The 23,334-nt window shown below is 36.2% G+C and overlaps 1 protein-coding gene across 5 annotated transcripts; it reads left to right on the top strand.

The window, feature by feature from the left end:
* The first annotated feature begins 153 nt into the window (after positions 1–153).
* On the top strand, positions 154–21,757 carry LOC137391071 (splicing factor, suppressor of white-apricot homolog). Of its 5 annotated transcripts, none has more exons than XM_068077419.1 (16): positions 154–409; positions 1,606–1,769; positions 2,474–2,593; positions 4,755–4,834; positions 5,058–5,219; positions 5,347–5,413; positions 5,545–5,770; positions 9,684–9,860; positions 11,481–11,664; positions 12,131–12,275; positions 12,485–12,622; positions 12,707–12,883; positions 13,011–13,164; positions 16,303–16,461; positions 21,356–21,464; positions 21,557–21,757. In XM_068077419.1, exons 1-16 carry the CDS (start codon positions 219–221, stop codon positions 21,632–21,634), a joined length of 2,331 nt encoding a protein of 776 aa, XP_067933520.1. In that variant the 5' UTR covers positions 154–218; the 3' UTR covers positions 21,635–21,757. The 5 variants fall into 5 exon arrangements, with proteins under 5 accessions (XP_067933520.1, XP_067933519.1, XP_067933518.1 ...); XM_068077418.1 differs by having other exon boundaries at positions 4,746–4,834; positions 5,536–5,770; XM_068077417.1 differs by having other exon boundaries at positions 4,734–4,834; positions 5,536–5,770.
* The last annotated feature ends 1,577 nt before the right edge of the window (positions 21,758–23,334 follow it).

The raw sequence follows: 23,334 nt of genomic DNA, 5'->3' as shown, positions 1-23,334 counted from the left end.
ACAACTTAATACATGTACATAGATTTTCCGATATCGCGAACAGCGAAGTACTTATACGTATAACGTACTACTGTAGCTTATTACGACAGTATGTACTAATAAATCGCGACATTTTCCGTATAAAACGGAAACCCCATATCGCCGCCATTTTGTTATAAAGGAAAAAGAGTTGAAATGAACAGTTTAGTTTAGTGACGATAACATTATAATTGTAAACCATGTCATTTCTTCTACCACAGAATGAGTCGACTTTACGCAACAACGAGACGATTGGAAGCGAGAAACACCAAGATTTGCTTGTATTTGGCTACCAATGCAAACTCTTTCACGATGACGTAAAAGCCATAGCAATAGATAGTGGGGAGCATTTGATTCCATGGATGGGAGACTCGAGTCTTAAGATTGACAGGTCGGTGGCTAATTTGATCAGACAGATACGATGAAATTTAGGACTTTGCATTGTTGTGCATGTTTAATCATTTTAGCGTCTTATGAAACCATCATTTCTCCGAACAAGTACTCCCTAGTTGCGAACAATACGTTTATATCGTCGGGTATGAAATGGAAAGATAACGAAAGAACAGATTGCTGAGGGCTTTGACATTAATATGCCACAAATCTCTGATAGAAGAAAAGGCTGGGATTCATGGCATGGTATTGCCACACATCCACAATAATTCACCATAAGCAAGATGTTGACACGATAGTCATAACACAGATTACTCAACTAATCGTGTTGACTCTGGCAAACTATTACTGGATAGAGCTAATAAGGATGCTACTACTCTATGACTACTCACTGCTGTAAATAGCACGGAAGTGTTGAAGGACAGTTTCTGTTAAAACACAAATTTTGCCAACGTTATTGTACTGTTTGATCTCTTCGGACGCACTTTTATCTTATTAAAATGGTTGATTATACACTTAGTTTTAAAAAAGAAAAATGGAAAAGCAGTGATTGATGAACTTTGTGCTGATTTGTTGTCTTTTAGATATTTTTGCCACCTAGCATCTAGATTCTACAAATATGATATTTGGTATTAGCTATGTTTATTTTCAATGGGCTGTTTGACTTTTTTAACGATCATTTAACCTTCAAATAGTATGCCAAAGTATGGACATCTGTATAGTAGCAGAAAATTTTGGGTTTTTAGTAGTGTGGGTCACCGTTAGCGTGTTGGGTTGGGGCATTAACATAACTCTCTTACAGCCTGTCCACTCATCTACCATCTATAGTGATGAGTGCTCCACAATAGTTCACCTGTTTATAAAGATTGTTAACGCCATGCTAGGCCCTGTACCGGCGTGGCCGGTCTCTGAATGGAAAGGAGTTATCTGTCCAGGAGTTCTTCTCGCGTAAACTGGGTAAAGTAAAGAATTTTCTTCACATCAGACCATACATTGTATTATACTGTGCAGCTGTTTGGGTCTTTTAGACTTGTGAAGCTAAGAGCTGTTGACTCGGTCTTTGCATGCTTATAGAATAATTACACTGCAAGTTTATTGGTCAGCTAGTTTCACAACATAGTATTGCTTGCATAACATTGTATGACATTCTAACAGGCATTAAACTTTTAGTAATGAATGTAGCTATTATTTGCTCAGGTATGATGGCCGAGGTCATCTGTTTGACCTTCGACCTTATGATGCCGACAATCCAGAGCATCGCGGAGAGTTGACTTCGGATGAAAAGAGAATAGAGAGACTGTGTGAGGAAGAACGCTATTTAGAGTTGCATACAGACATAGCAGAACGCGCCATTCAGGAAGGTGACTGTTTTGTCTAGGTTTAAAATTGTTAACTTTGAGTAACAAAAATTGAAAAGGTTAACTTCAGGTCAGTTTGATGGGCATTTTTTCATTTGTAATGCAATTGTGGATTTTATTGAGAAAAAGATTTATTTTTAGAACTATATTTTAAAGTAAACGTTGTTGGGGTAGGTTCCAGTTGGTTCGTATCAAATAGACCTGTCTTATTTCTCAAGTTAGAAATGTTTGGATAAGACTTGAATGACTGGACGAAGAAACTGGAGGATGCAAGTTGTGACAAGCATTATGAAGTCGTTTCCTGTTAGTTATCAGCTTGTAGATTACATTCATTTCATCAGAGACCTTATCTTCCAAGATTGGCCCTTTCAACCATTTTCAATTTGTAGTTTAACTAAGTCCGGAATTAAGGTAAGACAAACTAGTTACATACCAGATTGTATTGAGTTGGTTTTAGGCTTTAGCTTTATGACAGTCTATAATACCAGATTATGTTATCATTGGAATTTTGTTCTAGTGTTAAGTAATGTGTGTAGTCAATTCGGTGTTTGGATTGCATTTTTAAAACTAAACGTTTATAGCTTGTAAACGTGTTACAGCGTTTCCAGTGTACAAACTGTCATCGGTTTTACTCTCATCTGTCTGTAAAACTATTATTGACCGCTCAGTCTACAGTTGTGCATTATATTTCTCATCAATTTTCGCAGAGGAAGAGATCAAAAGGTTGAACATGGAGTTGGCATCATCCAGCGGTTATCAGGCTGTGGCCTTTAGCTATGACCAGCCAGCTGCTTCTACGTCCACAACTGAACAGTCTCATGAAAATGGTGAGTGCATGCTTTAGTAACTGCTAAACCTGGAATGTCTATCTGCTATTTTTCATCATTTTACGAGAGCCGAGAGAGCTATTCAACTGTGGAATTGCATGCCAAATAAGTCCATAATGTTTATTTCTTTGGCACAGTCATACTTCAACTTACGAGCTTAATGCGTTTTGGGCCTGAGCTCGTATGTCAATTTACTCGCATGTTGGTGCAATTTATTTATATATACAGTAGAACAATTAAATATATATTGATTGAGTTTCCATACTCCGAGAAACACAGACAAAAACACTTAAAACAAGATATTGTAACGGAAAAAACATGTTGGTAATTGTCCTTACTTACCACATGCTTTCAAATAGCAACAAATAAAAAATAATGCAAGAAAATGTGATTAATTAAAATGTACAATTAAATATTTACATATATATAATATATGTAAATATATATTAATAGCAATATAATATTTATATATACACAATAGCAACTAACGCTAGCATTTGCCAGAGAGGGAGAGAAAAGTTATCCTTCATTACAACATATGACTTTGATAAATATGAATTCTGATGCACAGACTTGAAAGCAAACTTTTATTTTAAACTTAACATAATTAAAATTTCTTTGGCGCTCATAGTTTTAAATTTCTCTTCGCGGCTTAGCTAATTTTTTCTTTGTTTCGCTCTCACGATCAGCCGGTCATTTTAAGAAAAACCTATATAAGGACGTTTTTGCCTTTGTTGCCCTTTCAACATGTTGGCGTCGTCAAAAAGGGCGAATGCATGACCACTAGCCAACTTGTCCGAATGTCTATTTTTATAGTCTGGATAGATAGCACCGGCCTTTTCATATAGTATCGTTTCAGTTGCACTGTCGCCGGCCAATTGTTTGTCTTTTATTCAAAGTGTGAGGAGTCTCTCCATCTCGTCGTAAAGATCGTTATGCCGTTTGAAAACTAAGGTTAGTCCTTTGCAGGGTTAAATATTATCCTTCAGTTTGATAATTGTGCATATTGTGGATGTATTTCTGTCATATTGGCGAGTAAGCTCAACCACGCGTACACCTCTTTTTTTTTTTAATAATTTCACATTTAACATCAATTCTTATCATTTGCTTTTCCTTTGCATTATCCATCATTGTACCAGTTGACTTTCGGTCTACGCACAGTACTTTTAATTCACATAACTATGCACTGAAAAAACGCCCCAAAAAACACGATGCAAAAGTATAACCTGAGCAGTGGAAAAATACAGAGTGAGGCTATTCTCATAAAACACCTCTGACATACTTTGCCATTGACTCGTCTGCTCGTATCTCAAACATGACTATGTTAGTATGTTGACGTATGTTAGTGCTAAAACTTGCTTAAAAGCTGGCTAATGTCTCAAATTTCTCGTATGTTGGGGTACTCGTATGTTGGGGCAAATTATTAGGCACCCCATGGTTCAACGGTTCATTACGGTCTGGCTATACCTAATTCTAAAAGTGATTTCAGTGCTGAAATCACTTTTAGAATTATTTTGTTTGATTTCTAAGTCTACCAATTTTGTTACCCATCGGCAGATTTGGAAGAAGCAATATCGAGCAAAAGAGATAAACCAAAATTCAGTCACATTGGATATCTATTTTCGTTTGACAAGCATAGCAAGAGGGACCTTTTGGGGAAGTTTTTAGATGTGAGAAGAAGAACGATGCAAAACCCAAGTAAACGTTAAAAACGATGAAGTGACAAAGGAAATGAAAGACTATTCTCACGGTGCTTCAGCTATATGTTAATATCTATTTTTATTCTATGCCATTATGGTTCTTTTATGTCGGTGCTAAGCTGTATGACACCAAAAGTGTTAGCTCTAGAAAAAATAAGAGACAAAACGTTGATGCCAAAACGGACTAGGCCCATCCAGATTACCTCTTTGGTGAATTCTTTTTCTCTTATGACCTGCCCCAACCTGGTTTACTTGAGCGGCACATTCAACAACGGCTGAAACATGCAGCTGGGACGGAGTGAAATTAAGTCACCTACGTGAAACAGGGAGTGTGTACTTTTGAATTGGTGTCTCTTGTTGTTAGGAGGCAATGTAATATTTGGTTTGACATCGCTTATATGCGCATTGTTTTGTCTGAGTATGTCTTATCACCTAGACAGTTATGCTTGTAGAAGGGGCAGCTGCTGAGGCCAATGAGGAAGAAGAAGATTATGAATTTGTACCGCCACAGGAGCTTTGTCTTCCTAAATCAATGGAATATGTGAGTAGATAGAAATTGCCTTCTCGTGGAAAACTCAATAGAATGCATGATATGAAATGTTTTTTGATTGCAACCACTGTTTAGTTGGCAAGATTTATCTCATTGATAACAACTTAAATAATTTCATTAGGGATCTCCTAGAAGTACCACTGAGAATTGTTTGTGTTAAGATTGGCCAAAGTATGAGGTGGGTTTCTCGTAACTACCCCATTGTGTTTTGTAGCCGAGTGGTACCAAACTGAATGCTCTTATCGAGAAGACAGCCAAGTTTGTCAGTGCACATGGCGGTCAGATGGAGATTATGATCAAAACAAAACAAGCAAACAATCCTCAGTTCAAGTTCCTCAACTTTGAGCATAAGCTGAATCCCTATTATAAGCATCAGGTAGACTCTCCCTTCTACATAGTGTCCTCGGTCGTTGATACCTCCAGCGCTACAGCGTTACACTTGTATAATCATGTATTTATTGAAGGTTAGTTGGTGAGTACACTTGATTGCGTTTGTGCTACAGGTATATATGATGAAGAGTGGTCGATATAATCCTGATATACACAACAAGCCTACCAATTCTAAGTCAGGTGAGAACTTCATTTGAGAATATCTAAGTTTGGGCAGTTGGGATCAGTCCCAAAATAAGTTTTTAATTATAATTGTTATATTGTTTGTATAAAGTTTTGTTGTGACTTCTACTTCGCTGTAGCTGATGTAGCAGACAGCAGTGACGAGGATGAGGGAGATAACAGTGGTTACCTTCATCCGAGTCTCTTAGCCGCCAAAGCGACGAGTGGCCAGTCCGTAGATGCCGTGAATACTGTGCCCCAGTACACTCAGTCACAGTTGGAGAATACTACATATGGCAGGCTCCTCAAAAAGATATCTGATAATTTACCCGTTGTAACAAATAGTCCCCGGCGTACAGCAACTCCAACTTACAGGTAATGTAAATGTTGTAGCTTTCGACTGTAAATATGAGCAGTAAATCAACAACGTTTTTGAGTATTCGGCTAGTATACATTATATATAGGATATATACTGTATGTGCACTATAGTATATATTTACTATATGTATCCTTCGTTTTTTCGTGACGTCATTTTATCGTTGTCGGCCATCTTTATAGACAATTTTATTGTTAAAGGTTGACTTGCAACAAAATTCACATTACAGTTATTTGGTATCAAAATATTCACCATGTCTTACTCTGTTGTGTTGTAAATGCCAAATATGTGGAAATGTGATTACAAGCTCTTAAAAGCTCAAAAACGAAAAGCCGCCGTAGATTGGAATCTCTTTATTTCGATGACGTAACCACGAAATTTGGTTATCGTCTTGTCACGTATATTCTCACGTGAATTGAAAGGCCAATACAAAGCTCAATATAAAACTTATCGTAGTACTAGTTTATGACAAACACTTCGGGTTTTACCGAAGATCCCGTATCAAATATAGATGCTCGCTACTTTACAGTTTTGTTTCGGCATTATTCAATCGTCAAGTCGTAATCTGATCATGTGACCCAATACTTCGCAAATAATTTCTGCAGCACTTTTCGATTATCACAGGTGACCAACAGGCTCATCATGATAATCAGACAATGATATGTACTCATTCGAGGTAAGGTTAAGAAGTTTAACGATTTTTTATGGTAAGTTATAAGATATCAGTGCTAAAAGTGACAGCATTACGATGACGATAAAACAGACGCGTAAGATCAATACACATAGTTATATTGAATGCGTGAAGTATATTTGTGAAAATATTTCGACGAATAAGGTTGCAAGAAAGTGTAAACAGAAACCATCTCTCACAACTACATCACATTTGAGCCGTTTTGGAAAGGGAATCCAAACTACGGCGGTCTCGTGTGGCTGCGATTTTCTGTTCGTTTTTGAGCTATTAAGAGCTTGTAATCACCTTTCCATATATTTTGCACCTACAACACAACAGAGTAAGACATAGTGAATCTTTTTATATCAAATACCCTAGGGCACTTATGTATTCGCGGCATCTAACTTTCGCGTTTTCGCGGTGTAATCCTCTCGCGAAAATTTAATGAGCGAAACTAAACTATTATAACGAACGAGCGAAAACGCCCGAAGTTAAATAGCTTTGTTCATTGATATCCACAATAAAATCGTAATATTAGAAATGCAGGCAACTTTTGTCTGTGGTTAGGATAAATGGGAAATTTCTGGTAAACTCATTATAGCTAATACACCAACTGAGCAGCATGGCAAAGCAATATCAGTTTAGTCACCGAATTTGTAACTGATGAGGATGAAAGTCTGGTAGGTGAAGTCGTAAAATTGAAGAATAATTATTGCAGTGATGAATTTTATTATCATCCAAAAACAATATCAACCCTCATCAGGTCCAACCACATTATCTCTTTCACTGCCAATCATGTACAAATTCGTTACCGGCCTAGTGCCAGCCATTTTACCGAAATTGCCGATATTGCTTCATGATATGTATACAGTATTTTTCAAGTTTTACTTTAATTATCTGTATAATCACGAAAATCTAAACTGGCTATTATGTCACCAACAACTAATTACCTGTTTTATGACTCGCGCGGGGTAGTTAATGAACTCACAGAAAAATGTTCGTTTTTAGATTAGAAATTCTCAAACAAAAGTTTAAAATTGCTTCGTTGTTTTAGGCTGATTTTATAGAGAAATCTTCGGACAACACAGTCAATTTCATAAAACACTTAAAGACCGTGGGTTATGTGGTCAACAAATAATAAAATCAGGTTACCAGACAATTGCTGAGAAAGTCAGAAAATGTGTTTATGTCAGTGGCCCCTAGAAAACGCATAAATGCGTTTATGGCAGCGTAAGGGTTATACAGTTTTGGTTGTGAAGTTGGTTGTTACCTATCTATTTTCTTCTTCTTGGGATTCGAGTGTGAAAGTCACGGCGGGAGGGACCTAGACGTCATTGATAGTCTAAGAAACAAATGGCAGCAAGTGATCAAATTAAATTGTCGATCTCACCCACACATTTCAACCTGTGGTTTACAAATACGAACTATTCCCAAATTGAATTTTTTTCTTATTAGTGAACTGGACCTGAGAAATGTAATGTTTTTTCCACTGCATTTATTTTCACACCACTATATTTTCGCACTCATCAGTGCCGCGAAATTAAGTTGCAGCGAAATTTTACTCTGTGTGCTACTCACGAAACTAAATACTAGCGAAATATAAGTGTCCTAGGGTAACGGTAATGTGAATTTTGTTGCAAGTCAACATATAAAAACATGGAGGTTTTGCAATGAATTTTTGAAAACGGTCTTTTTGTTTGCATTTTTTTATTATAGTATCAAAACAACACCAAAAAGTACTATTAAATAAAAGAATAACGATCGTTTTCTACAAATATGGCGGCTTTTTCGTGAACGAGCGCATGTGCAAACGGCTTGATGACGTAAAAAAACAATGGATATATAATAGGCTAAATGGATGCCCGGGGAATAAAAAAGTCTGCACAAAAAAATTATCTTGGTTTAACATAGCAGTTGCTATTTTAACTTTCAAACTTCATATCATGAGAAAAGTGTTTTGTGCAGTTCAAATAAATTAAGAGGAAAATAAAACAACTGTAAAGGTGTTTAAATGTGAATGTGAAATAAATACGGAGTAATGGCTAAATAAAGTCTATTTCATTTAGTCATGACTTGCTGTTTGTTGTTATGTTTTGCTACGATTACAATGAAAAGTTATTTGGTGTACAATTATGATTTTAATTTGTCTCAGTGTTGGCATCGTACGGCGAAAATATTGTATGACGTGGTATAGAAACCCATACTAATTATCTAATGCAAACACTTCGTGGTAAAAATCATCAAAATTTTATATACGTATTGTGCATATTAAAAATTACCAACAAAACAATATGTTAACCTTGGCAACTATAGTTACCTACAGTAACTTTAGTGTATTTAGTGGTTATGATCTGCCAGAAAATGTAACAGTACAATGTGTTATCAGCAGTACGTACCGTGGGTAGTTCTTACCTTCAAGACAGACATATAGCATCAGTGTTGAATTTAACTTAAAAGAATTTAGCTTACTAAACACATGCTTAAAGGCTAAGTTTTAGTATGTATTTTACTAAACCGAACTTCAACATTGTCATAGGCTAAAATTTTATTGTTTTTGAATTCAATTTTGCTACAACTTGATAACGAATAACGCTGAACTGTGATAGTGAGCATCGTATATCTCTTTCAGGCGTTGTGGGAGAGATTTCGGCAAATAGCATATCTGCATTTTCGTCGTAATCAATACATCGATTGGCAAATTTTAATTTTAAAAGTAGTTTTTGTTGATATTGTATGGCGGAAAGGTTTGCGCTAGTATGGTGACGACAAAAGAGCATCGTGTTTCATATAGTAAGACGAAAAAAATCTTATAACACGGTCATCGTAACTCATAGTCACACTGTATCAAGTAATAATTTACCGTGTGCAGTCGCAAAACTGGTAATCAGTATATGGTAAGAGCAATGAGTGTGTTAAGAACGGCTTAGTCTTGTGGCTACGCACACTCGTTAGCAAACATGCCATTTGAATGTCGCGAGTTCCAACACGGTACAAAGGTGATTTTTCATTGCTATAGCTCGACAGACGAACGACGACAAATATGAGATTTATATAGATACACATGTATTTAGTAGCCAAATGCCCGGCGTTGCACGCAAGCAGAGACTGTCAGGCAGTTTCTGCTGCGCATCATACAGGTGATGAAACCTATTCGCGTGTTCAAAATTTCTGTAACTGTTGGAGTTTTGGTAACTCTTGTCTTGTGGTGCTGAAGATGAGTTGGTAATTTGCTAACATTGTAGGGATACTGACAGTCCTAGCATGGACATAACAGATCAAACTGGAGATTCAGGTCATCCCAGTATCGATGGCTATAATGCTACAGCAATAGGACTGGAGGATTACAGTTATGACCAGGCCTGCTACTCTCAATATTATCAGGACTCTACGGGAGTGTCTGACCTGCTTCCCTTTGCAAGGTAGTACTGCGTACCTACCTGTTATGATTGTGCAGGCAGCATAACTCTGGTTAGCTTAAATGTTGCTAGATTTATTTCATATTTCATTTAATTCTGTTGCCTATCAAGGTTATTTTACCAAAACTAATAATCTTTGCATTTCTCATCATGACTATCGCTTGCCCTACCTAGACACATTTTTACTTTTACATATTTTGGCTGGTTTCGTGCTTGCAATATTATATAAGTCAGCTTCGTTGTACTTTTTTCGCCAAAGATGTTCTATAGCAGAATTTTTTCCCTTTACACAAGTGCCGCTCATAATGCAGGGGTGATGAATGAACCTATCATTTCTTCAAAAACATTGATAAAGTATGTCAAAGTCATTGAAGCAAAGCAAAAAATCAAATTGCAATCAGATACAAAACATTCTCCTAAAACCTTAGTCAGTCTTACCCCTATCGTGAGTGAAGCAACATTTCATCGGCCATATTTTGCACTCCGATTGAGTCCGATTTAGCCCTTAGTAATTACAACTCAGCTTGTAGTTCTGATGAGTCTATCAATACTGTCAGGTACTCTCATCTTATCATTTTGTAGAGAATTTTCTACTGATCAATTTTGTTATCGGTTCATAAAAATCAAATGAACCGTTTTCAAGTTATGACCAAAATAGTGAACGTGAAAGATATTGACAATTTATTTGCCCATGAGGGGGAAACTCTAAAAAAGGTTGCTAAACTCTAAAAAGATTGCTCCTCAAAGGGTTAAACAACCTTCAAATAATGAAGTGCTAAGGTCCAGCTATTTTAGTCATGCATTCACTATCTCTGGAATGATGTGGCCATCAATCGTTCTGCAACAATGGAATTCCATTCATATACCATGTGCACCGGGAGTTTGCCAAAATTTTGATTTACAACTGCCTCATGTCTGATAGATAAGTCCGGATATAGCACTATGCTTGGTTCACTCTGGACACCTTTCAAATTTCGTTGCTATCTTTTCTATATGGAAGTTATGTTCACATATGCCCATGCGGTAGTGTGAAAGCCTTTCTCACAACCACTTAGTCCTAGGACTAGTATTTAGGCTCCACCTAAAGCGTCAGGTTGAGGGTTAAATTCATGAATTTCAAGAACATTACTATTGTTCATTTTTTAGAATGAAGTATTTTTGCTGATAATATCAACTATTTACTTTGCACAGGTAGTGGGTACCATCCTTTGGTCAAAGGAGGCTGCTTTGCATTAAGTATATTCATTCTCACCTAGAAGAGACTTGATAAAGAGGTTCTCAGCTATATTTGAATGTTAAGCTGTCAGATGTCCTCCTTTACCGACTGCATTTTGCCTTGAAATTGTCTGCACAATAAATAGTGTCGGTAGAAATTCTCAATCGCAAAATTTTATTAACACTTTGTAGAAACTATTTTAACAAGCTTGAATACCTTAAAGTTCAATTTTAATCAGCAAATATAAATTAATGCTTTCATAGAGATGCGCAAGTTGATATTGTTACTATTCACATTCATGGTACAGTACGAAAAAATTTGACCAAGCCAGACTATCCTAAACTCAGTGAGGATATCTTTTGTTAGCATAGCATGAAAATGCATTTACTTATTGCTTTTTCTCATAGGGAAAGACCAGTGTCTCCTCCTGCTGATGTGAAACCTTTAATTGAGAGACTCATAGGCTATATCAAGAAGGATGGGGAGGCATTTGAGAAACAGGTGCTGCTAAAAAATGATGAAAGGTTTTCGTTTCTGCATGCGGAGGATGCCTGGCATGACTACTACAAATGGAGGAAGGAGTGCTTGTTGGTTGGTGTCCTTTGGTCTTTTGGTTGGTCACACCAGAGCAGACCTACCCGCCTCATAGTGTAAACACTAGCGGAGATGCTTAGCTTCACTATCTGCTCTCTGTCTGAAGGTTTATGCTCTAGTTGTAGATAACATCCTATCTCTACAACTTAATGATTAACATAGGTTTTGTAATTAGATGACGGCGCTGTAAGCATAATTAATTATTCAGGTTATTAAGTAATAATATGCAGAACCTCTGCCATGAGCATGGATCATTTGAAGTAATATAAAGGACTCTGTACATAGGTGGTGAAGTGTGTTGCATATCTCCCACTGTGCCTTTTTCCCAGCCGCTGTTCCATCTTTTTACACCTGCCTCTCTCGTGTCATGAACATAAATCAGTTCGTTTCTGATTTGCTTCTCTAGCTTTGATACTCCGGACGTTTACTTTCATTAGTAGTGGCAAAAAATGATCTTTTACAGCAAGAGCAAAATAGTGGTGAAAGTGGCAAGTCAAAAGGGGTGAGCTTTAGCATCAAACAAAGGGAGTCGGAAGTTAGTGGAATCAACACAAATAGAGCAGCGTTGCCTATCGACCCAGAAAGTGATGAAGAAACAGTCAATTCAGGTGCCCAGTTTTTGTGCTAAAAGTGGATTATTATTGGCTCTGTTCCCGCCTAACTTTGTGAATGTTGGGAGAATCTGAAAGTCTACAATTGTTCAAACCTTTTGCTAACACTTGAGATTATTTCCACCATGCACCGTCATTCTAAAACACACCATTATGTTTATGCTTACCTCTATTTTATTTTTGCATACAATATTTGTGTATTTTAGAAACTACTAATAGTTTACGAACTCCCACAGTTCGAGGCATTTCCCCTTCACAATATATTCCAAATGCTCCTCTCGTGGAGACATTGCGGACTGAAGAAAAACCGCCCCCATCAGAGGAATCCCTGCAAAAAAAGATTGGTATGTTTTGCTGCACCTCTTTCCTAAGATGCCTTCGAGAATGCTAAGCAACACACAACCAATCTATTTCAATCTTTATTGTAGCTGAGCAAAAGCTGAGAGACAAGCTTGCTGCAGCTGCGAGGGAGAAGATGACACAAGTCACCCAGAACACCAAAGAAAAATCTTTGCAAGCAGAAAGAAAAAAGAAGGCTGCCATGTTTGTCAATATGTTGAGAAGCAAACAGAAGTCCGTGTCAGAGTTACCTCCTCCAATCATAGGTACAGATCATTTATTCTATGAGCATTTTGTATGGGGAATGTCCAAACCTAATACAATAGTTTTCTATGCCAGTAATTTTATTTAGTTTTTGTATAGTTTCATATGTATTAGGCATCGTCATTGCAGGTCCTGAACTTCCTCCTGGCAGGATACCATCACCAGGCACGTCTGCTATTGAATCTCGACTAGCTGAAGATCCAGATGTGGAATATGTTTCGTCTTCACGCATTCATATTAAGGGTCGGTCCCCTCCCTCGGCATACGCGGGCAAAACACACCGGTTAGTAACTGTTGTATGAACTTCAATCGCTTAACTCTGTATTCACATTTTTGGCTGTTACGTAATAACTACAGTGGTGCTCAGTTTCCAGTGGTAGTTGCTGGTTAAACAGCTTGAATAAAGTGTTCTTTGCCTTGTCTAAGTGAATCGTATATATATCATTACTATTTGTAAAAGCTTCAAATTCATTCCGCATTACCTTAGATTATTAAGATCAAATTAATATCCTTCACTGGCCTCGATAAAAAGCAAGTGGTTTAATAAATATAAATCACTTGCTTTTTATAAATAAGCCAAATCTTTATAGAAGTTACTAAAGAAAACATTCCAAAATAGCTCCAAAAAATGTTAACATATTGTCTCATCAACTTTATGGCACAAGCTGATTGCCTCCATGATTCATGTAATCTAAATCTGTAAACATCAAAGTGTGTTGTCGTTGGGTGTCTCTCCAGCTATAGCCATTAAAATCTAGCATTGAAAAATTTGTATCGCAGAAGATTTGATCTCGGAACCTCCTATTCACAAGGCGACAAGCTAACCCATTAAACTACACGGGATGCAATGGATTCATCATGCGATATGAGTCATTATGTGGGTTAAAATACGCATATCGGTCCTACGTATTTTAACCTACATAATGACTCACATCACTAAAGCTTGCTCTCCCTTGCAGCGAGAGCAAGCTTTAGTGATGTTGCGTTACGCGCAACATCAGTAAAGCTTGCTCTCGTTGCTGTTATCAGTAAGTTTAGCAATACAGATACTAGCTTACTCAAATTAGCCAATGGTAGCAACATTATCTGCCACTGTTTAGAAGCTGTTTTTAATACCCATGCAATGCCGGACATTCTGGTAGCCTACACTATAATAATAGCAGTGTCTGTCTGTCCGAAGCGACTCCGAGATTGTCAGGAATAAGATTGCCTCGCGCAAGGATCAAACTCGTGTACTCCCATTTACAGTCCAGCACTATAACCTCTACACCACTAAATTACCCTGTCGTATTTGTACGTAAACAAACGGAACAATTAGCTGCATGCGTTGAGCCAATAAAACATGTTAACACATCCTGAACATAGTTTCACTATGCAAAATATTTTTTATTTATTAGCAATGACCAGTCCTGCTGGATGATGATGGCAGCTACGATTTTTTACTAATTTTAGATCTATTGACTTTGGATGATAATTATCGAACACTAGTACTACTAATAGTAAGTTATTGTTCATATTTTATCAGTAATTATAATGCCCTAAACTGGAACAATATTGGGAAATTGTCTGACTCGGACATGCTCGCTGTCTATTCGAAAATGGCCGAAAAGTGTTTGTTACCATTCTACAACACATTTGTGGTGTTTTTTCATGGCATCAGCTAATGTAAAATTTTATGATAAATTTGGTATCAACATATTTTTTTGAACTGTGTGGTTCAAAAGTTATGATGATTTATAGGTTCCGCTGACAAATATTAGGTTTTATAAAATACATAATTATGTCCCGATAAAGAAATTAATTTGGTAGCGAAAAAGTTAATTATGCACGTACTGATCACTCATGACGATCTCTTACGGTGCATGAATTGCCGAGCGTACTAGTAGCAGTAATTATCACACGTGCTGTCATTGGGACTATTTACGTACGCAAAATCTCTCCCCAAGTCAGTTGGCCTCTATAGACATACCTCGACTTGAAATACCGGTCTAAAAAAGACAGATTCTGTATACTCATTGGCAATGTTATTTACAAAAGTAGGGTAATTAATGTACTTGCTTCTTCTACTTAGAGTTGCTACTAAAATAGGCTTTTAGCTGCTTTGAGCTGTTTCAAATGAAGTATTTAACCAGTTTGTAACATTTGATAAAGATGGCAAAAGGTTTCTACATGTACTGGTTGGTCATAATTCAGTGTTGAACTCATCGCTGTCATCAATTTGTGATTACAACGATGTAATTGCGGTTTTATGGTTGTTATTACACAGTTCAGTTTTCATAAAGTATTTTCAAAGCGGATGACAACTCCAATGATACTCGCTTTCACTCCATGGATTGCACAATTTAAAGCTAGCTAAAGTTTTTTACATTTTCAACTGCTGCGTTATATTGTACTAAATCAAGAACAAGGCAAAGTATTTCCATTTGCAGTTCACCCAAGATCACTATACCAAGAAAAAATTTGTTTATATTGGTTTGTGATTTCACTTCCCTAGCCTAAGTTTTATGAAGCATTAAATATGTTTATCTCTGTTTCAAATCCAAAATTCCTATTTGAAAGTACATTTCACACTTGCACAAAAATACATGTTATAAAACGAAACATAAATCTAGGGTTGCCTGCTGATTTTCTTCATAGTTGCTACTCCAATGACAGATTTATCTTAGCCATCTCCGATTTAGCAACAACGAGAAAGACATTTGTTCTACTTATAACACAGCTATAAAAGAATGTTTTGTGACCAAGTAGAACCAGCTTTATTGATCAGGCCATAATTATTGTTCTGAGCAATGGTATACATTATTCTTTCAAATAAAAGCTTTACTGTTCCAAACTTGCTAAATTTATATTTTTTGCCTATTAGGAGGTCAATTGTTTTGACTTGCTAAACAAAAATGTTTGTTGATTAGTACGTTTTCAAGCTATAATTCAACAAATATATATTTTCGAAGTGTATTCTATCACTGAGCCGTGGTTGGATAATGGTTCTCCCTGAAAATGATTTTTGTTCTGTTATTTAAGGCATTAAAATCTCTAAAAGTTCGCTAATAATAAGCTTTGTTGGTGTTCAGGATGCTGCAAAATCAACCAAAATGGCCAACATCAGCGCTAGATCTCCCTATGACAGATATGAATTCCATTGGTAACAAAATTCATCTTAGGAACAGAGCAGCTGCGATCCTCTAGATGGCTCTATAAAACATGAAATATAAACAAATCGTTTGAACGCATGCCAGCAAATTAATAAATCATTCTGCAAATAAATTACTCTTAGTTAAAATTTAGTCGCTTGCCAATAATCATTCTCACAGGCTTGTAGCGGACTGCTGCTGTCACCCCTCATTTAAACTCGAATGCGACTCGCTTTTGACAACTAACTCCTAATGTAACCAGAATTTACTGAGCTGAGCTTGTCTTGCAGAAGAGATCGCGCGTCTAACAGAAGTGAATCACGAGAACACAGGCACCGGAGAGACAAAAACAGTCATCATCGTAAGAGACGGACTCCCTCTCCTCCCTTAAAGAAACAGAAATCGTCTGCGAGTAGAGAACCTAGTGGAGGTCTTCCGCCACCCCACAAGTATGTTTGTTTCTGTTTACAAAGACAATTTTAGAATGCTCAACGTTTTATCAATAGCGATTGTGCTATTTACGAAGTGTTTGCGTTTGCCTTTTTTAAATGCCACCACAAGACTCAATATCTACTAAATTGCAAATGAAATATAACAAGTTACGAGTTGATAGATGATTGTAATGATCGTGCCTTAACACTTGTATCTATACCATTAACCTTACTTAACGCAATTGGCTGCAGTGTTTACTCAATATTAGACACACCGTAAAACCGCTAATTGAACGCCATTGTGCTCTATTTTTCAACTTTTCCTCTATAGTGGCGGTCAATTGGAGGTGGCGTTCAAATAGAGGCTGGTGTTGTATTTTTCAAACGGCTCATCAGAATTTTGGGATGATGAATTTAGCCCTTTTACGGGTGAAGCTAATGTCGCTTATATTTTGCCCTTTCTTTCCTGTGGAGCGATATTAAACCTTTTAGATGCAATAAATCTGCTAACATAACTCCAACTTGTCAAAGATATTTTAATAAATATGCATTGAGAAACCGAGAAATATCTCTATTAGTTGATATCTATTGCTTGCAATTAACCTGCAATGATATTATAGACTATGCCCTGCTTTGCAATTTGTTGGAGCTTTCAGTTTTTATTTCATTCTAAATTTGGAGACGTTCTTATTTTATATCTTTATTTAACAATGTTGCATTAAAGCTCATTGCACTCATTGATATGTTTACTACGGTTTGCAGCCAGAACTGGATTTTTATGTATGTGCAATAGAAGAGGAGTTACGAGCGTCGATCAATTATAAGCCGTGTTAAGATAATTGCAAGGATGCGATTAAATAATATGCTATAAATCTGCATATTTATAAGTTAGCTAATGATAATCTATTAAATGCTACAAATATATATCTTCATGAACAAGTGGCATAAATGAACCATCCTTGTATCACATGTAGAAACAAAAATTAACGTTTTTAAAACAAAAATATTTGCATCCTTTGCTCGGATAGCTGCGTTCTGATTCTTGCCTTCGGTAGAACGAACCTTTTTGGTTGTCCAATCAATACCTTCCACAATATCTTCTGACCTCAGCTTTTATTCTGCACTGATGAACTAGTCGATATGAGCATCCAAACAATTTTCTGGCACAGCAATACTTTTACTCGTCGCATTTAGCACAACTGCAACGCATAAAAGTTTTGTTTGCTAAATGTAACCTTTGTACCATCGTAAATGTAAACCATGTTTTCTATACATGTACTTCGAATTATCAAGACCGCATTAAACAAGGAACTATTATTAGCCTGAGGCAATTATTAATTATTTCTATGGTGCAGCTTTCGAAGTTTTAACGAAAATAAAACGAGAAGCTTTAGAATTTGACACTTAGAGAATTAATTGTTATTGATGTAAACGATTCATTGTTAATACGATTTTGTGGAAACTTCAACTGAACAATTGATATTATAGGCTCATAAAAATAAAATAATGTCAACGTGGTGGTCAAATGGAGGTGGCGTTCAATTAGAGAGTGGCGCTCTATTTTTTAACCCTTCTCTCAGGGTGGCGGTCAATTGGAGCTGGCGTTCAAATAGATATTTTCGGTATAGTTGTAGCATTTGATAGATTATTCTTATATAATTAATAATTTGCAGATTTATAGCATATTGTTTGATAGCATCATTGCAGTAATCTGAACTCGGTTTAGTGGATTGACGCTTGTAACTGCTTTTTTATTGCACATAAAAAGCCAGTTTTGATTGCAAATTGTGGAAAAAATATCATTGAATGCAATAAGCTTTTATGCAACCTTGTTAAATATAGTTATAAAATTTCTCCAATTTGGTATGTATGACGTTCCAGCTATAGCTATTAAAATCTTGGAATACAGATTCTATATCGTAGAAGATTTGATCTCAGACCCTCCGGTTCGTCAGTGCAGTCATGTCAGTCACTCATTAGGCGACATATGTCTCCATATGGGAGCAAATACGGTATCGCTAACCGTCAAGACGCAAAGTGATGGCGTAGCGTCAAGAGAAGCAGTAGCTCTTATTAGTGAGCTTAATAAAATTATCCATTGGTAATGTGCCAGGCTAATAGCAAGTGGCAGGCAACTCTCATTACCTCTCATTGTTTATAAGCTGACTTTTAATACCCCGGCAACGTCGGGTAGTACAGTTAGTATAGCTATAAAATGAGAACATGCCTTCACATTTATAATGAAATAAAAAACTTTAAAGCTCCAACAAAATGCAACGCAGGCTATGTGATCATCGTAGGTTAATTGCAAGCAATAGGTGGCAACTGGTAGAGGCATGTATCAACTTTTCCCTGCATATTCATTCAGAGCTACAAAAATTTGGAGATAAGTTTGTAGATTTCCTGCATCCAAAAGGCTTAATGTCGCTCTGCCCGAAGAAGAGTGCAAAATGTAGGCGACATTCATTTCACCCGTGAAAGAGTTAAATTAATCTTCCCGAAATTCTGATGAAATATTTAAAAAATACAACGCCACCCTTAATTTCATCATCACCTCTAATAAAGCGTGACTATAGGATAAGGGTTGAAAAATGGAGAGCCAAAGCGTTCTAATAAAGGTTTTACGGTAGTCATTCTATCTAATTCTTCACGTAGTATTGCTAAGGAATTTGAGTCTATTGAGTGCTGCTATGTATTAATACTAGTTATATTATACCACTATTGTAATTAGTAGTATGATATCACGATTGTAATAGTAATATTATATCACTATTGTAATACTAATATTATATCATTATTTTAATAACTCGAATATCAGCAAAGATGATGTCAGTTTTTCACACTTATTGAATTATTGTAAAAACCGTTCATACAAGCTCTCATAATTTTAGCTGCATGAAAATATGAAAACACTTCAATGTATTATTTTTTGCTAGATATGCATGCATATATAAACAAATGCTGATATTTTGTTTAGTTTTAGGTTTTCTCGCATTAACATATTGACTATATGGCAGTTAGTTTTGAAATATGAAATGGCATATAGCTGACATATATAGCTGACTATATATATCTGTAAATTGCTTAATATCGGTTTAGTGTTTGGCTTTCTGTTGTATCCACAGATGTAACCATGCCTCTTATTAACTTGTTTAACATTGCAAATTTATTATTAATTATGTGATTTACCGTAAGCATGTCACAATTAATAAGAATGGCAAATGAATGTCATTTAGAGTACGTATTTTACAGTGGTTTGAGCACTGTTCAGACAGGGTTTGTTGGACCAAAGAAAGGCTTATTTATGTTAATATGTGCCTAGCGTGTGTTCGCCATTTTAACTTCTCTCTAACTCCTTTAAGTAGGTTTCAGATTGTAGGAGAGCTTCTTACTCTGAAATGTGGGTAAAAAATAATATGATCAGTAGAATTTTTGATAAGCATTTACAATAAAATAATAAAGTTTGAGTTATTCTTTTTCGTTTAGAATTATCTTTACAAATATGAGAGTTTTCACATCTTTGTTATAATGACTTTACCTAGTCTGTCCACTCGATGCTTTGATAGCTATCGCCACTTTTATTTTTGTTAGTGAATTTAGAATTCAAAAGTTTGTTGAAGTTGTTTAAGCAAAGCCGTTACAAAAAACTCTTATGTTGTCTATTGTTTTTACATTTAAAAACCTTAGTGTATTGTCACGTTCTAATATTGTTATGAGCTGCCAAGCAAAGAGCAATGCAATTTTTTTGTATTTCACTGGCAACCAGAAATAAGATTAGCTGAGTACCTTGGCCTGCCCATTGTCTAACTGTAAAACGCTGTCTAAAAATTTAAACACTGCCATAACAAATTTTAAAAAGTGCATAAAAGGCAAAAGCGCAAAATGTTTTTTACCGATTGTGTAGACAAAGCTTTCGTGCCAAAATTTTAATAAATTCAGGAAAGCCGACCCCAAAAACTTCTCTGCGTGTAAGTGGTACTGTTCATGAATATGTTAGGATGTTACAGCATGGCTTTATTGCTGTTTGTTGTACACGCTATTCATCCGCGCAAAGTAACAAATGCATTCTTAATCAATTTTTTTAGAAAATGATTCAGTGATCTAGTTACCATTTTTTCCACATACAACGAGTAAACCTTAGAGATATAATGATTTCTGTGAAACCTGCTTCATAAACGCGCAAATCTACAAAATTAATTAGTGGCAAGAAGGGTAATGATCTTCCATCATTGATTTTATACATGTCATATACTCGTGTTATATGATGCACTGCGGACCTTTTGCATGTTGATTTATGGCTGCAGATATTGCTGCATAGCAGTTTTTCTCTAACTTTCACTTGTGTCTCTAATTTATACACACAATACCACACCATTGTTAGCTATCGATTTTTGTCATAGATTTTTCGTTGGCTGTTGTTTGTGCATGATATAATTTGCTATGCTATCTGAATCACACTTAGCTATTCATATTATAGTAGAGGCATAGAGCCATAACTCTTGGGGATAAGTTTAATCTTGGACCATTTTTTAAAGCTTTGATAAAACAACTTGACCTCAAGATATAGCATCCTTGTTATGGTAATATTGCTATGTCTACCTACCTGCAAAGTTTACATACACATTCATTGTTGTTATGTCTAAATGAGCTGTTCTAATAAAATAGAAACATTTCGCAAGAGTAGTTATCGCACGAGCTCGTCATGTAGTACTATTTGTTGACAAATCTATAGAATAGTACAATAGCATGCATTTTTAGAAATTTGCTACCAGCTTGTTCTATTGTAGACGATTTCAAGGTGGTTGTCCTTTTATCGGTTTCTGCTAGCGCCTTAGTATTTTAATTTAACCTGATGTTAGAATTAGGTCATCATAACCTTATGGCAGATTCTTATTGTAATGCACTGCTGTAGATCGAGTAGGCCTAACAAACAGACTGACTCGTGTACAACTAGTAATACCCTTCGGTCGACTTCTCCAGCATCTGCTCCTTCAGCATCGCTTCCTAAGAAAGACGATAATGTGAGTGTTCCATTGTCTTTCTTTCCACCAGCGAATGCCATTGGCCGTTTTCACATAATTTAGTTGGTTATGTGCCTATTTGTGTGTTACAGGACTTCATGTTGAAAGTTCGGAAGATGTTAAGAGAAAGCAGAAAGACAGCGTATAAAGAGGATATATTTGGCAGCTAGCCATCTTATGTAGACGCTGTCAAACATTTTTATAATATTATGATCAGTGCAGAGTAGTCTTGTATGCAAGTAAATATTTGTACAGTTCTTCTGTAAATAAACATATACAGAAACTTTTTTAAATCACTTGAGTATTATTTTTGATTTAGTTAAATGAATTGCTTGTCCTCTCAGTTTAGAGTGAGCATGATCTCTCCATCAAAATAGATTCCTTTGAGAATGCTAGGTACGATTCTTAATTTGGGCGGTTATCATTGTTAACTATGAGGAGGATATCCGGTATGCTGAACATAGAGGCCGGTCAAACCCTTTGTGTGCTCACATGCAGTCTCTTACTTGCTTTGGAATCTATTTGCATCATATTAGCAACTTCAAGTCAACCAGTAAGACTTTCAGATTTGCACAACTGCGCATTTTCATTGAAAACCTTGAACAGTGTATGCGAACAGAGTTGTATACTCAATGGTGCGACTCTGTGAATTGCTTTACTATTTAAAGAATTCATTCAAAGATGTCCTTTTATGGAGAATGTGGCCCGTTTTACAAATATCACAAAATGAGGTCTATAAATTATCTACTAGGACGAGCTGATGCAAACACAGTCAATGGAGTGCTGCGATTCCATAGCTTTGTCTTGTCGTGAGGACTGCCTGAATTTTGCAGAAAATTTTTTATTGTTTATATGTTACGGTCTTGCTCGAGCATTTTACAATCTAAAGATCAATCTACATGATGAAGATTACCATAGTCAACTAATTCACACGAGGATCTTCTGTAACATTCTCTTAGACTTTGCATCTAAATCGCTATAGTTTTGCTTTTGAAACATTTCATGAGTTGAAAAATGCTCTATCAATGCCGTTCTATATTCATATATTACCATCACAGGTTTGGTTTGTAAGTGTGACCTGGTTGGGGTGATAACTAATGCAATTCAACCGTTAAGAAATAGGACATCCCTAGTTCTATAGCTTATCCAAGTTTTCAAGTTATTAGATTGTACAAAACAAGGTTTAAGTTTGAAACAAAGGTACTAGCACAATGTATTCCTAATATGCTTGGCATGATTGTAATTTTGTGACGGAACAATGGTTTAACCAAGCTCGATGCCCAAGCATTGTCTTAGAACTACATATTACAGCATTGTCGTCTCAAACGGGAATTGCTGTGAACAAAATCAGTATATAAAAGGTTTGGAGTTATCTGGATATCAACCAAATTACAAGGCTCATTTCAGCGTCGAAATGTTAATCACTGTTTATTAATTAATTTCTCCATGGCAAGATGCCTTCATAATGTTTGCGACTCTAAGTGTTATTATTACATGTAATTGGGTGTAACAAAATCATGAAGTCACCAAGCACAGTCTAAATGTACTATATCATGTAAATTTCACAGTTTTCTAGTGGCTATCAAAAATAGCTTTCTTTTGGGAAGTTTGGGGTAAATGAAAATATTATGACAACCAGAAACCAATTATCTTCCTTTCAAATGTAGTTCTCACTGTGGTCTCTGCGACAGCACCACCTTCGAACTTTTTCACATATACAAAGGGCACTGTTATGACAGTCACAAACTCAGCCATGCCTTCTGATGCTCAAACAGAATAAACAGGCTCTAGATCAATTTAGTTCAAACTCATTGTTATGCAACCATCAAAATGAATAGTGATCCTGCATGCGTGTGAAAGTAGGATGGCA

Source organism: Watersipora subatra, chromosome 3, assembly GCF_963576615.1.
Source record: "Watersipora subatra chromosome 3, tzWatSuba1.1, whole genome shotgun sequence".
Classification (NCBI taxonomy): Eukaryota; Metazoa; Bryozoa; class Gymnolaemata; order Cheilostomatida; family Watersiporidae; genus Watersipora; species Watersipora subatra.
Note: the sequence above shows the minus strand (reverse complement) of the source record. Positions and strands in the feature narration are given on the sequence as shown.

What these genes read in the sequence shown, in the direction of transcription:
- LOC137391071 (XM_068077417.1), top strand. Translation starts at nt 219, where the DNA reads ATGTCATTTCTTCTACCACAGAATGAGTCGACTTTACGCAACAACGAG. An exon ending in TCGAGTCTTAAGATTGACAG is followed by an intron (nt 410 to 1,605) that starts GTCGGTGGCTAA and finishes TTATTTGCTCAG; the next exon opens with GTATGATGGCCGAGGTCATC. An exon ending in GGTCTTCCGCCACCCCACAA is followed by an intron (nt 16,462 to 21,355) that starts GTATGTTTGTTT and finishes GCACTGCTGTAG; the next exon opens with ATCGAGTAGGCCTAACAAAC.